Source organism: Morone saxatilis, unplaced genomic scaffold (genome assembly GCF_004916995.1).
Source record: "Morone saxatilis isolate NCDOM2014 unplaced genomic scaffold, NCSU_SB_2.0 Contig20, whole genome shotgun sequence".
Classification (NCBI taxonomy): Eukaryota; Metazoa; Chordata; class Actinopteri; family Moronidae; genus Morone; species Morone saxatilis.
This window is the reverse complement of record NW_023339763.1, coordinates 6726350-6742632: the sequence shown is the minus strand read 5'-3', so window position 1 is coordinate 6742632 and position 16283 is coordinate 6726350. Positions and strand designations below refer to the sequence as shown.

At 39.5% G+C, this 16283-nt stretch overlaps 2 protein-coding genes across 2 annotated transcripts in view; both read left to right on the top strand.

The window, feature by feature from the left end:
* sec24a (SEC24 homolog A, COPII coat complex component) overlaps positions 1–4679 on the top strand; it is a 17010-nt gene extending 12331 nt beyond the window's left edge. The window contains exons 17-23 of the mRNA XM_035666814.1: positions 95–205; positions 1765–1940; positions 2051–2188; positions 2557–2661; positions 3017–3109; positions 3338–3441; positions 3533–4679. Coding sequence (XP_035522707.1) covers positions 95–205; positions 1765–1940; positions 2051–2188; positions 2557–2661; positions 3017–3109; positions 3338–3441; positions 3533–3647 — 842 coding nt within the window. The 3' untranslated portion in view covers positions 3648–4679. The remainder of the gene's footprint in view (positions 1–94; positions 206–1764; positions 1941–2050; positions 2189–2556; positions 2662–3016; positions 3110–3337; positions 3442–3532) is intronic.
* Positions 4680–7692: 3013 nt separating this feature from the next.
* Positions 7693–14656, top strand: camlg (calcium modulating ligand). Its single transcript, XM_035666635.1, has 4 exons — positions 7693–8012; positions 9944–10407; positions 10613–10678; positions 11320–14656. Exons 1-4 carry the CDS (start codon positions 7862–7864, stop codon positions 11509–11511), a joined length of 873 nt encoding a protein of 290 aa, XP_035522528.1. The 5' UTR covers positions 7693–7861; the 3' UTR covers positions 11512–14656.
* Positions 14657–16283: the final 1627 nt, after the last annotated feature.

Genomic DNA, 16283 nt, shown 5'->3' with positions numbered 1-16283 from the left:
ACACGCACACGCACACACACACAAAGCCACTGTGAAAATTGGAAATAATTCATCTGTATCTCTTTAGTTTAAATGTAAGTATTTTGTCTTACAGGAGAGAGGAGGATCCGTGTCCACACCTTGTGTCTCCCCGTGGTCAATTCTCTGTCAGACATCTTTGCTGGGGCTGATGTTCAAGCCATCAGTGGACTGCTGGCCTGCATGGGTACGTACCACAGTATCTATCCCCTCCAGACATGTCCTAACACATAAAAATACTCTGCTTGAAATAGTCATTATTTCCACAAAACAAGTTTAATTACCCAGTTACAAATTCTTAAAATTCCATCTAGACAGAGACACACACACACACACACACACACACACACACACACGCACACACATATATCACAGTTGTATACTGGAACACAGTTGGTTTAAATAAGATTTGTTATGTCACTATATTATGCTGATACATTCACACCTTAAAATCATGGTTTAGGGTAAACACCGAGCAAAAGAATATGAAAACGTTCCTCTGGTATCAAACTCTGACATTTAGAATGCTGAATGTGCAAACATCCGATTGAAGTAACAATAAAAAAACATTTATAAGTAGAAGGGGACTTAAAGAACATGTCACATGACTATTTTAGAAGGTCGTTAACTCTCATTGCAGATAGATTGCTTTTATTCAGATTCTGCATACCTGCCATAGCATCTAATTTTCTCACCACAAACTTTCACAATTTAAAAAATGATTCTGCAATGTAAAATGTTTGCCCATTTTGTCAGTTTATAATTTTAGAGGTTTTCATTCCTGTGTATTGTAACTTTGAGCCGGAATGGGAAGATAAAGTAAAAACATTATTCCATGAGTTTTGTCTTAATGTCAGTGATACTTGATTACATCACGTGAAGAATATTTTCAGCATAGATATTTTCTCCCAAAATAAAAGTGTTTCTGTGTGTGTAATATGGATGAACTTCGTCTGAAATTAATATCCATTGTTACAGTAAATAGTCTTCCGATTGGCTTGATACTGAATCGCTGCAGGGTTTTCATCCACTTCACTGTTATTAGCACTGACAGATGGAGATGAGTGGTGACAGCTGTGGTTACCTAGCAACCATCACATACTGAGCAGTCAGGTCTGTCCCGGCTCATCTCGCATCTTACAGAACAGACGCTGATATTCTTCTTTCTTCAGAATATGGCACAGTATGGCTCTGCCACTGTTGTTTGTGCCTTATTGCGACTGGTAGCCCACAGCAGTTCTCAACTGCTCATTAATGTTCACAACAGTTAATGTTTTTAAAGTTGAGTTTAACTTTTAAAAGGCTATAATATACAGCTATTAACAACACATGCCTTAAAATGCTCATGAATTTATAAATCACATTTTGTCAAACTCCAAGGTCAACAATAAACTTTATACATTTACTTTTCAAAATCCCACCATACTAATATAACTGGTGCTTGCATGACAAAAGGTTTGGGATGCATATACACCATTTACAGCATGAGAGTTAGAGATCATTCATTCATTTTGAAGAAGTTAATACAAAAACACTTATATGTGATTATAGAATCTCTTAAATCTTCTATTCTGAGGATATGTCTTGGTTTCCAGAAAGATGGATAAATACCTGTGACAACTGGTGAGGTTAATTCTGTTACTACTAGTAGGTAGTCAGAAGCTCCCACAGATACTGGCTTAAAAGAATGAGAATGTGACTCCTCCTGACAGCTGCAAACATGTCCCCCTCTCTCTCCCTCTCCAGCTGTGGACCGCTCTGTGACAGCCAGTTTGAGTGACGCCAGAGATGCAATGACGAACGCTGCCATTGACTCGCTGACATCATACCGGCAGTCCGTGTTGACCATCCAGCAGCCCGGCCTGCTGGCCCCAGCCTGCCTCAGACTCTTCCCCCTCTTCATCCTTGCCCTGCTCAAACAGGTCAGCTTAACTTAACATTTTCCTGGTGCTCAAGCTTTTACTCCCAGGATCTTGTGTGTGTGTGTTGAGTCTTCATTGATCCAGTTTCATTTGTTTGTGTCGACTTGCAGAAATCCTTCAGGACGGGTACCAGCACCAGGCTGGACGACCGGGTGTTCGCCATGTGTCAGCTGAAGTACCAGCCGCTGGCCTACGCCATGTTGATGATCCATCCTGCTCTGTACCGAATCGACGATCTGACAGATGAGGTGAAGAGGATGAAATTTCTCCTCAGCACCTGCACAATTTAGCTATTGTAGAGTTTTCTGAAAACTAGTGACCCTGGATTTATCTTTTTTATCTTTATGATTAAGACTGTATGAGTAACCTTTTGAAATTATGTTTTTTTACATAGCAGACTGATATGTGGCAAAGCAGTTTTGATAGGGAAGTCATTTATTGCTGTTGAAGACCGATTTTTAGTCCTTAACAGCTAAAACTCTGAATTCAGTCTAGGTGTTTTATTCTTGGCAGTGGGCTGAATTGGAACTGGCATCCCGATATGTTTCACAGTTATTTTAGATGTCTCCATGTTACTAAGTAATCTTTTCTTTTCTTCTGTTTCCTGCATCCTCAGGGAGCTTTGAACATCAGTGAGCGAACCATCCCTCAGCCCAGACTGCTGCAGCTGTCTGTGGAGAAGCTCAGCAGGGAGGCAGCTTTCCTCATGGATGCTGGAACGGTATGACGCTATTTTTTTAGCACTCATAACAAGCCAACAGAAATACAAAGCTGAAGCTCGTAAACCTGGCTGAATCCTGAGGAAAAAATGTCTTTCATTTAATCAGTTACCACATATTCCTTTGTTACTTTTGTCAACACCAAAGATGCTTTGGATATAGCATGTGAATAGAGGGGTAATGATAGCATAATAAGGATTTAATTAGATACAGGAATTAAAACATCCAGACAAGCTTCACTTTTTATCTCTCTCATATTTCAAGCACCAAGTAAGGAGGTGTGTTCACAGTGAATACTACAATGCTTACTATTTATTTGTGTTTAAACTTAATGTATCCCTTATTCTGTTCTAATAGGTGATGTATTTGTGGATCGGACGGAACTGCAACCCCAACTTCCTCTCACAAGTGCTGGGAGTTCCCAGCTATGCTTCCGTGCCTGATAACCTGGTAGGCAACTTCATGTTGCAGCTTTCACACTTTTTCCACCTGCTGTGGTCATTTTTCACTCCATCACTTTTAAACCGGTATCTGTGCCCAAGTAGTTTCCAACAAATCGTCTTTAGGATGCCATAATGGTCACATCAGTTAACTCGCACACAGTTCAGCCGTTCAGTTTTACTCACTGCATCGTACCCATGATGATGATAACCTGACCATCGCTCTCTCCTCTCACAGTTTATGCTCCCTGAGCTGGACACTGCCGAGTCACAGAGAACCAGAGCTTTCATTGGTTGGCTGAGGGATCAGAGGCCGTTCTTCCCCTCCCTGCATGTGATCAGGTGGGCATTAAAACCAGCCAACACCTGCTGGTGGATTTTAATTTTGGCAGGCAGTCTGTCATTTTTTGCTCTTATCATTTGTCTCTCTCAGGGACGAGAGCCAGTGGAAAGCCAGCTTTATGCAGAACATGATCGAGGACCGAACAGAGTCGGCCCTGTCGTACTACGAGTTCCTGCTTCACCTCCAACAGCAAATCTCCAAATAAACTTCAGTCTGGAGACGAGGGAACACTGAAGTGAGGACATGCATCAGTGTGTGTGTGTGTGTGTATGTATATAGTGTGTGTGTGTGTGTGTATGTATATGGTGTGTGTGTGTGTGTGTGTGTGTGTGTGTACGAGTGAAAGCAGTGGGACTGAAGGAATCTCCAGCAGTGGTGCATTATCTCTCTACGGAAAAGCTCCTGAGCTGAACTGACAGGAAGCGTCACTCAAATCAAACTATGTGACGGACAGTGCACGGACAGAGTGACAAAGAACTGATTCTGATGCTTATTTAGCACTTTTTACCCAGCTGAATCAACACGTTGGAAGAAAAAAAAAAAAAAGGCAAGAAATCCATGCTGATGATGATTGCGTGTGTCGATGATTGAATGAATCAGTGTTTATTCTCATAGAACAATGCTATCTTACTGAGGTATCGTTCAGATACAGTTCAGGCAATGGATGTGTGAAGTGTTTTTGTTCAAAAAGCACAGTTGTCTTTACTAAAACAAGTCAAAACGTATGTATGTATGCTTAAGACTAGGTTTGTAAGGATGTTTAGTATGTCTGCACTCAAAGACTGTTATTGGATGTCACCAGGAGTGTTTATATACAGAACACCTGAGCTCTAACAACACTCTTAATATCGTACCCGAAGGACAGAACGTGTGCTTTTTTTTTTCTTTTCTCAGTCATTATAATTGTGTGTCGAACAAATCCGTAGACTCTGTCGTAAAAAGGCAGAAATGTTAAAGGTGTTTGATGGTGGGTCAACCTTGCCGTCATTGCTGCCTTGAATGTGTGGACTCGGCAGTGGAAAGTTGTTTTCATTGGTCTGATCTGTCCTTCAGAAATTCTCTGTCATCTTTTCTGTCTTTGGACATTCAGAACACCTCTGACGACATTGCTGTTCTGTTTGTTTCTTCTTTTTTTTTCTGATAATCTAATAATTTATGAGACTCCCAGTCTGATTAAATTCTATAATTGCCTTGTATGGGAACTCACTTTTTATTATTAAACCTCTGTTCAAATACAGACTCTATATATGAAATATTTTAATATAATAGGATATGGGAAATTCTTTAACACAGACATAACAAAGCCATTGTGATCTTTTAATCATGCTTATTGATACTTGTATATTGAAAAGACTGCGTTATATAAAGGTGAAGAAATGCTGATGATTTTAGTATAAACATTAAGGTGAAATGACGCTAAGAGAATAAAATGTTTGGGACTTTTTAAATGTAGTTTTGTGTTTTGGTGGGTGAGCAGTGTTTATTCAGTGAAAATGAAGACTACAAAACAATATGGACCAATATAGTCAATTTTTCTCTTGACTGGGCGTGAATTGAAGGTTTTTGATTTGGTCTGATTTCATACAGTTTGTAATCTATGTATTATATCAGCAAAAATGTATTTAGAAACAGACAAATATGTTTTGGTCTTCATGCACAAAATTGTCTTTCATAAAAAAAAAAAACTGATGAAAATAAAAATAGCCTGTGTTTGTACAGAGTACATTGCAGAGGTGTGGACTCAAGTCACATGCCTTTGACTTGACTTGAGCCATTAATCAAATAGACTTGACCAAATCAAAAAGACTTGCAAATTGACTTTAACACCAACGACTCGTGACATCCCTCTCCACAAGAGAGAGAATGTGTGGATTCACAAAAAAATGTAAGTCGATGACGTGACAGCACGAAGACTTCAGATCAGTGGTGCCACCAAGGGGAGGCCAGGGCCCCTCTGATACAGTCACTTGGCTCCACTTTTTGAGTCACATATCCATAATATGCTCCTGAGTAATGACTAATATTGTATTTTACATTGGGTACTATTCAGTTAAATTAATAGTGTAGAAAATCACAAACGCAGTCGGCCACTTTTGACCGTTCACTGCGTCACACTCCGACTCCTCTCCTGGCATTTTGTTTTGCTGTGCCACCCAACTTTGAACCTATTGTGGTGTCACCCATTGGTTTGTGCAATACCTTTTTGAAGCCTCAAGTTTAGAATTAGTGTTTTGCAGCCAGCCGCGGTGACGTACTGTGAGTTTAGCTGCACTTGGTTTTGACTCCAATGAACTAAAAGGATTTTAGGCAAATTTCATGTGTTGAGTTAGACGGACTCGCTGAGAATGACTCATCAGTCACAAGGTAGCCACACCAAAAAGCATACCCTGCTTTATCGTATGGAAGAACACTAGAAACTAGTGATTGAGACCATAAAATCATTAGGAAACCGTTTACTGAGCTAATAAATCAAGTGATAAGAAGAGTTGTAAGACTTAATGCTTTCTTTTTTGCAGCCCATGGAGCTGCCACCTGCTGGTCATCAGAAAAAAATGCAGGTTTGAGACACTGGTGTTGGCTTCATTTCAGAGTGGCTCTGTCCACTAACTATATATGATCAATAGTGCCACCATTTAGTAGCCCCATTTGGCCACACCTATGAAAAATCTCTCCTCTCCAAACCCTAAGAATAAAAATGATGTTATTTCTTTGAATCAATTCACTGACAGCCAATCAATTTACATAAACTGGATGGGAAAGTGTGTTTGGCAGTGTACTCTAGCAGACAAATAACAGGTGATATTCCTCAGATTAATACATTCAGATGCAAAGACTGCTGCGGTCAACAAAAACTACAAAACAAACGACTCAGAAATTTTAAAATTGTAATTGTGTTAAAGGAATAACAGACCACGGCACATCTGATCATTTTGCTTTGGTTTATTTGAAGACACAATTAAAAAAGCATTTATTATCTCTGTAAATTAACTGCTGCTCTATTAAATGGCATTAAATTGGGCCGTCAAATGTCAGCTATAAAAATGATATTTTAACTACATGATGGTACTTGTTAGATCATTACTTTCTTTAAAACTGAAACTATAGCACCAAACAAAGTTGGATCTTCTTAAACTGTCAATCTGTCCCAGTTCCCGCAGCCTGCAGGGTAGTCAAAGAGCAGTAACATCTGATATTTACCAACCTTATCAGTCCTCTGTTTGATTTTAAAGTTCCTTGATCTTTCAACTTTAATTTGATGTCTTTGTAGTTCTTTATTTTTATTTATGTAGTTCAGGTAAAATTGATTTAATGAATATGCCTTGTGTGTTTTAGTTCAGGCTTTGAAAAATCTGCCTCGATTTTCTATTCTAGCATGAATAGCCTTATTAATTTCATTTTTATCCAGAATTATACTTTTTCATTTAATAAAAGTTATTTTAATGACTGGACCTGCCAAACTACAGCAGATTTGCTTTTTTGTGCTAAAACACAAAGATGATAGCCAACACTGTGCTTGCTGCTGCACAATTTTGCAACTGCAGATCCTGTGTGTTATTATGATTGTGTAATATTTGTATTATAGTGCTTATGGTAATGCAGTTGCTTTAAAGCAACCCCACAACCTGGGGGTCAGAACCCTCACAAGATCTATCAGGCTTTGACAAATCTGGATCGGGTTTCCATTTTCCATTCCAGCATGAACAGCTTAATTAATTAGTTTATTTTTTATACTTGGTTTTGATGATTAAGTAATTATTTAAGTCATTTTTCAAATCTGCTCTAGTCTTCTGTAATATTATACTGAATATTTTAGGTTTTGAGCTTTGGGTCAAAAACGGTGGACATTTCTTGCTGTTTTCTGACTTTCTATGAACCAAATAATTTATCAGTTACTTCAGTAAAATAATTAAAAATTTTAAAAAAATCATTAGTCCCATCTCAAATTATAAAATGACTTATTTCTTTTACTATTTTACAAATGACAATGACACATGCACATGCCCCAGGCGTGGTCCTCCACCAAACCTACAGTCCCCAAAATCACCAAGACAACCCCCTTTGCTGATTTACATTGTTGTTTGTTTGTTTACATTGCTCCAATTTCAGGTACATCAGAAGCACACAAGACCTCTGTTCCTGCGAGTCAGCGTCGAGGGAATAATTATTATTTAACATTTAATTTTTTTATTTATTTATTTATTTTTAAACCCGCTCAGACTACGTCATCCCTCATGCTCGGCGGGGACGTCATCAGCGCGCGTCCTCTCTCTCTCTCTCCAGACAACGCTCCGTCATGTTCACGCGTTTGATTCAGTGATCGGAGGCTTTTTGTTCTTCCTCCTCCTCTTCCTCCTCTTCCTCCTCCTCTGCATGAGTTGTGAAATTGGGTTTTGTAGCGAACGCTGATCGATCCCCAACATGGAGTCCGGAGAGGCCACCGAGGAGAAGGCAGCGTCTCTGTCGGCGGCGCAGAGGAGAGCCGAGATCCGCAGGAGAAAGCTGCTCATGAATTCAGAGGACAGGATGCACAGGATCGTGGGCTACGCTAAAAACGAGCCGGACACCAGCGGTATGCTCTTCTTAAGGGTCGTTCCCACCACTTGTTTCTGTTTAAAGCTGGGTTGAATGCAGTTTGTGTGGCTCTGTATTACAGATTTACTTCAAGGGGACGTTGCAGTGTGTGCAGCATATGACAACCTCTGTCTTTAACAACCTCTGTCTTTAACAACCTTTGTTCAGATGAGAAAAAGCTTCCTAAAAATAACCTTCAAACGGGGGGGAGGGTGGCGACAACAGAAGAGCAGTCCAACATGGTGAAATGACCAGAATGACAGCATTGTGGTTATTAGTATACAAAGAATATGGATCCAGGAGGACGTCGATTCAATGCACAGGTGCTGCCCCCCCCCAAACAGATAGGACCTCCTCTCCACCACGGAGACCTGGATAAAGGACAGACCAACATACGAGAAACAAACAAAGCTTGAGCATGTGATTCACACAGGTGGGAGAAAAGGAGAAAGGAAACAAACACACAGAGGGAAAGAGAGAAAGAGAGATCCAAACACCTGGAATAAGGCACTGACAGCCAGGAGAGAGAGAGAGAGAGAGAGAGGGTGGATGGATCTCAGGATGGCTGATGATAAACCTGAGTGAAAAGAGAGGACAATGATGAGAGGAGAGAAAGAGAGACTGCTCGTACGCTGGCGCTCAGAGCGGCAGAGAGATGAGTTTGGGATTTTAGAGGCCTCAAAGGTTTCAGTAACGAGGTTACTCAGACAAGATAAGACAAAGACCTGCAGGGGATTGAATATAAGCTTTAATGAGATCAGACGCGTGTGAAGCGTCGTTCCCATGCTCCTTTAAATATGAGCTGACGTGAATAGGGAGCCAGTGAAGGGAAGCTAAAAGTGGTGCATGTTACATTTTCTAGTTTTAGTTCAAGTTCCAGCTACAAGGCCTGAAAAAGGGTTAAAATAATCACATCTGGATGAAACAAAGATGTGGAAAAAAGGATGGACAGAAAAGACTTTTAGCTGTGTTAGGTAAAAACAATGATTGGTGATTTCTTCAGTGTGCTGATTATAGGAACGGGTTGGATCAAGTGTAACACTATCACCTGCTTCATCTCACTGCTGTATAGAACTACAGTCAGCACGTTACCTTTGGTCTGCCTGCAGTATCATCATTTCAGTGTTCATAATCAGTATAAAGGTATGAATACGAGCATGAGTGGCAGGTTCTCCCAGCCTGGGATTCAAACCAGCAACTACCTGCTCCCACTGTAAGTCTGCTGACGCATGGTGGCGCTGCTCTCTGTCATCAGAGTCAATATTTGGTTTCTGTTTCTATGATAACAAATGTAATATCTTTGGGTTTTGGACTGTTGATTGGACATATAAAGGAATACAGCATTGAGCCAGACTAATAACTGTAACCTGAACATATATCAGTATCAGTACTTGGTTAAAGGCCAAAGACCCTCCTGGATGTGTGGATGGGTACAGACTCTGGTGGACTGACATCACCGGCTGATTGCCATCATAGCTAACGTCAACCTGAGCAGAGGACTAATCGGCTGAATCGGAATAAATGAAAACACTCGTGGGAGTGTGCAGGGTTTTTTTTTGGTTGTCATGCAGCAGTGTTGCCAGAATCAGCTTTTTATTGAGCTGTCAAATATGCTCCAACACCTTTTTTGTGTAGCTGTAGCTGTTGTCAAATGTAGGGTTGCAGTTGTTAATCTGGGGAATAATTACCATTATTAATAGTTTAGTTGAAAAATAGTGAAAATGACCCGGTGTGATGTCTTCATATTGCTTATTTGGCCCTCCCAGCAGTTCAAAATTGAACGATATTCAATTTCTAATGATATGAAACAGTGAAAAGCTGTAAAGTCTGACATTTGAGAGTCATTTTCCCTGATAAATAACTTAAACAACAACTAATAGACTTATAGTTTCAGCACTAGTTCACTCTTCTGCTGTCTTACACCTGCAGCTGGAGCGTCCCAGCGTCCCACAGAGCCCCACTTCCACCTCGATCTCGACAGGACAGAGCCATGGTCGTCATCCTCATCATCCCAGAGAGCGTCTCCCTTCCTGCCAGAGGCTTCGGTGCTCGGCAGCCGCTCCCACAGCGCCACTCCAGAGAGGAGGGGCTCACCCCTGCCAGGCTTCAGCGAGCCGCACGGAGGCTCTCTGGAAGACGACATCGGAGGGATCCGACAGAGACCGAGGGGGGAGCGGGTATCAGACGACATCAGTGGCTCCCCGCGTCGAGGTCTCCAGAAGTACCTGTCCCGCTTCGACGATGCCATGAAACTGCGCGGTCAGCTGGCCAATGAGAAGCCGGCCCAGGACGGAGGGTCCGAGACGGAGGAGTTCGATCCCTTCAGAATCTTCAGGCTCATCGGCAGCATCCTCCTCGCTGTTTTTGTGAGGGTCTTCGTCTGCAAGTATCTGGTGAGTTTTTGAGAAGTTGAGTGTTTTCACTTCCTGTCTCATGTCAGTAAGTGCTCAGTTACTCATGCTGATTTCTGCATGCATTCATTTTGTGGGAATGTCACATCCCCTGCTGAAGTCTGATAGCAGCCTGCATTTAATATTAGCTGCCAGAAACATGATGTTATTCTGCTAATGTGACTCTCTTTTTTTTTTTTCATTCTAGTCAATATTTGCTCCATTTCTGACCCTGGAACTGGCCTACATGGGGTTGTCCAAATACTTTCCAAAGGTGAGTTTGCACTAGATTGTTTTTAAGATATTTTATTTTAAGAGCCCTTTCTCAGATTTGTTATTTTTAATATTTTAAAAAAGTGTATATTTAAATGTGAGAGAACTCCATATCCCAAAGTATTTTGATATCTTCATTGTGTAAAGGAACCGATCGTGTTGATTGGAATCACCCTCATGTCTAAACATGAAACTAGAGCTAGCAGGTGATTAGCTTAGCTTAGTATAAAGACTAAAACCATGGGGAAACGGCTAGCCTGGCTCTGTCCAGTGTTCAAAAAAATACACCAGGCGGCTGGCAATTACTTCGTACTTCCCTAATTCCCTATCATTTTATTATATTACGTGTTAATTAGTTGGCTTTAGAGGTTCTGGTAGGTTTTATTTTTAAACAGAGCCAGGATAGCTGATTCCCTCTGTTCCCAGTATGTATGCTAAGCTAAGCCAAAACATATAACTATTACATTAAGTAATTTATCAAGAAAAAAAATGTGTTTTATTAGCTGGCTCCAGCATTTCAAATGTGAAATTTTGCTTTTGTTTGTGGTCACAGTCTTCTGGCATTTTATTAACAAAACAATCGGTTAACTATAAAAACAAAACAAAAGAAATTTCATCACAGTTGTACACCCGTTCCTCCAGGTAGAGAAGAAGGCCCAGACCACTGTGCTGACCGCTGCCCTGTTGCTGTCCGGCATCCCCGCTGAGGTCATCAACCGCTCTATGGACACCTACAGGAGGATGGGCGACGTCTTTGCCGACCTCTGCGTTTACTTCTTCACCTTCATCCTCTCCCATGAGATCCTGCAGCTCATTGGTTCAGAGACTCCCTGACGGACCAGGAGGATCTCCGTAAACCCCGCTCTCCCTGCTCGATCTTTCCTCCCTCCATCTCCCATAGCGACAAGGCATGGTCATTTACGTCGGCTGACGTGGGTTTGTTGTCGACAGTCTGGAAACGAATCCTCGCTGCCTTATTAATCAGCTGGACGAGTGCTCATTAATTCAGTGCTTCAGGATTCCTCTAAGGCTAAGCTACATATGACCAGAGAGCCCGGTGTTGGTTTCAGATCTCCAATTTTTTTCTCTGGACTAAAGCTGAGAAACAGAAAGATAGTATGCGTTGTACAGAGGCATTTATTGTGCTGAGTGATATTTATTTGTCAGGTCTATCACAGAAAATGGTAAATGTCATATTCAAGAGTGGACAGCAGTACAGACGCCGTTTAACTTCTGAATGGGAAACACTGGAGTCCCTCAAATGCTGGGCGACATTTCTGAAACATCATTAATTTCTGACATCACAATATGGCAAAGGGTATGCAAAATTACACACAAAGTAATCAAACTCGTGCGCAATGCAAGGAACTGTCCTACAGTACTATGCATTACATCAGAAAAACTCCACAAACAAACTTTAAAGAGTAACTGGCTGAAAAGCCGTATTTTGCTGCCCTCTCTAGTTCAAGTGTCTAACCACACCCGCAAGAGTGATGTCACGATGTACTGACACGCCCTGGAGTACAATTCTACTTCACTGCAGCAAGGTGAGAACCAACAGAGGGCAGCAAAAAAACACCAGCTGCTGTGAAGTTGTTTAAAAACTCTAATTGTTTGCATGAGATCATTAATTTAAAGTGAGATTATGTAACTTTGGGTAAACAGCAGCCGCCGTCGACATAAACAGCAATTATAAGATACTTGGAAATGCTAAAAAACATCGCAACAGCAATACATGCTATAGAAAGCCAGAGAACTAACTCATTAATGGCTGTTGTAACATTATTCTTACCAGACCAGTTCAGGCTGTAGCTGCAAAACCCCCTTGGTGTATTGAATTGAGCAATTGTTGCATTTTATGAAGTCAGTGTTATTTATTATTTGACAATGGCATAGTCTTGCTTTAAAAAACTGCATTTATGAAAAGATAACACAATATGTTGTTATGTCATGACATGTTTTACTGAGAGCTGATGAAGAAGGATATTGAATTTTCGTCCTATTAAATCCGAATAATCTCCGAAGATGGTAAATAATCTGTGCAGGGTGTCATATTCTCAATGACGCAGACTCCTCAGCAGCTGCTGTAAAACCAAATCTGAAGGTAAAACTTTGAGAACTGCTGGAGAAATTTGGATGTAGTTGATCTCCCAACTAGTATTACACCACTGTTTATCATATTAATCAGCCCTGCAGGGTGTCGGGCAGCGCATTTTCCGTTCATGTCATTCAAAGTCTGAATCTAAACTTTACTTAACTCTGATAGCCGGATGAACGAAGGCTGTCAGAGGTAGTATAAGTGATTTAACTACACTGGCCCTCGGAATGAAGAGATTTCGTAGGGTTTTTGATCAGTTATGATTCACAGTCGATGTCTGAATTAAGCAGAAAGCTTAAGACAGAGTATCATTAGGACTGGCAGACGTTTCTTTTTCCTTTTTATACATATTGTCATCACATCTGCTGATTATTGTTGCAACTGCTGCACCTCAAGCAGTCGATGAGCTTGAGGTGCAGCAGTTGTGTCACAAATAGTAACCGTCACAGGGGTCCGACAAAACATTTCTTTTTAAACAAAATTACATTGAGGTTTAGGACAAATTTCAAAACGTGTGTTCTGAGATTAGTTTTCAAAAATACTATTTATTCACATACGGCCCCTTGACTCTTCTCTGTCGTACACACATCAGATAGCAAGAAAAGTGGTTTCACATGGACATCCAGTAAGGCTGCACGGCCACCTTCAGGCTAAGGAGTTCAGGAAGTAAATACAGCTAAAGCGCAGCAGCCAGCGTTCATTTTAACACACTGATAATCTTATAGTAGGTGAAACAGCTGTGGGATCAATTTAGATCCATCAGAAAGTGCTTGCTTCTAAAAATATATTAAAACAAACTGAGATCAAGAGCTTTGATCACAGTGTTAATGTCTTGAGATAGAGGTAGTGCAGAAAGCTAGAGAGTGCAAAAGTACTCTGGATTCAGGAAATAATGATAATATCAGTCGATTGAAGACAAATGAAAAACTAAAAGCTACTTGTTTTGAGTTCACAAAGACTGAGGAACAGTTACACACATGGCCCTCCAGCCATGGGTTAGTTTGAGATGAAACATAGTTTTTAGGAACATTAGACAAACATTTTTGTGTATCTTTTGTACAAGCAAGAGATGCTGAATTCTTCATCCATCAACTGAAACACTAACCTCTTTACTGATTATATTACTGATTATATTTAATTTTTTTCTTGAGAACTTGACCTCTCCTTTTTAATTGGTGGATAAGAATCATATGTATTCGTGTTGTGACAGATTTTCAGTGTTTTCTTTCAGTTGTATTTTCTGTTGCGATCTGTCACCTAGTGTTCAGAAGGGTCCATCTATGTTAGTTTTCTCCCATCGTTTTAGGTTGTGGAGTCAGAAGAAGCATTTAGTCCTTAAACGTGGAGTGTATTATTTTGCACGAGCTTAAATAAATAAATAAAAACGCAGTAAACTTTTGTATATGTACGCAATGAGAAGTGCGATTGAGGGCATTGTTTGGGGTTTTACTGGAAAGCGCTGTCACTGCAAATAAATGAGAGGCAGTGGGAGTTTGTATGTTATTTGTGTTGAGTATTTCTGGTGACGTGTCCTGCTTTGCTTTATTCAAGCCTCACTCATTCATACATCATATATACTCTCTGTATCTGTGCTCTTATGTCCTTTCTCAATTCTTTTAATTTCATCCAAATTAATTTATTAGTGTGAATATATATTTTTTTCATGTAAATGAATTGGTGTGGTTTATCCTATGACTTGTCTGACCTACCTGATTGTTTTTGATAATGTTTACAGAATAACTGTTTTTATGGCTCTCAGTATCTATTTGAACTTCAGTAACAAATCTAGTGTTGACATGATGTAAACAGTCTGCTTAAAAACCTACACAGGAATGAATAACCTGACAATTCATACCAAATAAAATACTACTTGCGTGACATACTCTATTTTGACTCTCACTTTCTTGATTAATGTATTTTATTTATGGGGGTATGAAACTAGCACAGTGCACATTATGAATTGCAGAAAAAACTGCTTTCCTGTGATAGTTTAGCCTTTAGAAAAGCTTTGAATCGAGGTTATAACTCTAAACTAATTTTATTTTACTAGTCCTAAAGTTGAGGTGTGTTAGGGCTGACAGCAAAATAAAGAATAGTTTACTGATTATTTAAATTTAGATAAGATAAGATGTTCTTTATGGAGAAATTCAAGTTTGACACAGCCGCACAGAGGAAATGTAGTGCAAAAATACAATAAAGAATAATCAAAACATTACAAAGATATAATAGAACATATAAAAACTAGAATTAAAATATATACACTATATGCAGCATGCAATAAAGGAATATATTGTGCAAGAATTTGTGTATAACTAACTGTACATGTGCAATTATTACAAGGTAAAGTTTGTATAAAAGTTGTGCATAGCAGGTTCAAGTTAAACAGTCTTAGACTAGAGGAGGTTGGGAGGTACTGGATGCTGTACTCCTTAGAGAGGATGAGAGGGGTTGTCCATGATGTCTTTCAGCTCCCCTCTCATGCCTCTCATCCTCTTCTCAGTCATTGATGGCCAATAATTCAGTGTTTTTGTTTCATATGTTGAAGCATTTTTGACTGACCAAATGCAGCTCAGTCAAATACTGGATTATAATATACAGTGTGTAACTTTTCATGCACATTTTATGTTTAAAGATGTGTATCAATACTGGGAAAATATTCCTTAAATCTCATTTAATGCCATTGTATTGATTTCGACTGTATTCCTCAGTCACATTTAGAGGAAGACAAGAGTGTTAAGGTTTTACTGAAATCATTATTTTCTTTTAATTGAGGGAATGTGGGATTTACAGCTGATAAAAGCTAACAGTATAAAAGCCTTTAAAAAAAGGAAAACATAAGTTCATTATAAAAAAACCCCACCAACAATATGTTCCAGAGACAAAAAACAAAACCCAGTCACAAGTTGAGAGCATAGCATAAAATAACAGAGTAATAGACCAGTCATCACTGTTTTCTCTTAAATGTAGCAGAGTACAAAGTAAAGAAAATTCCCTCTGATAGTTGATATAGTATTTCATAATAAAAAGAATATACTGTATATAAGTATGAAAAGGAAAACACTTAAGTCCACCTCTGGTAGAGCCTATTAAAATATATTTATTGTTCTAACAGTGTTGGGCAGTAACGCATTACTAGTAATAATAATACTTTCCACAGTAACTAATTACTTATAGAAGATGGAAACGTTTACATTCAGTACTGAGAAATATTCCCATTATTTTGATTTTAACAAGTCAGTCAATTTTGGGGAGGATTACCAATTTTGTGGGGAGTAGCAGAAAAGTAACACAACTAGTAGTGTAACTAATTACTGTTGGCAGGGAGTAATAAGTAAAGCAATAACATTACTTTTGAAAAGACTAATGAGTAATAAATTACATATTTAAGTAACTAACAAAACACTGGGTTCTAATGTGTTTTCTATTTTTTATTTCATATTTGACAATTTACTATTTACAATTTGTTATCTGTTGTTGTGGATTCTTATTTTTTTTTCTCTTGTACATA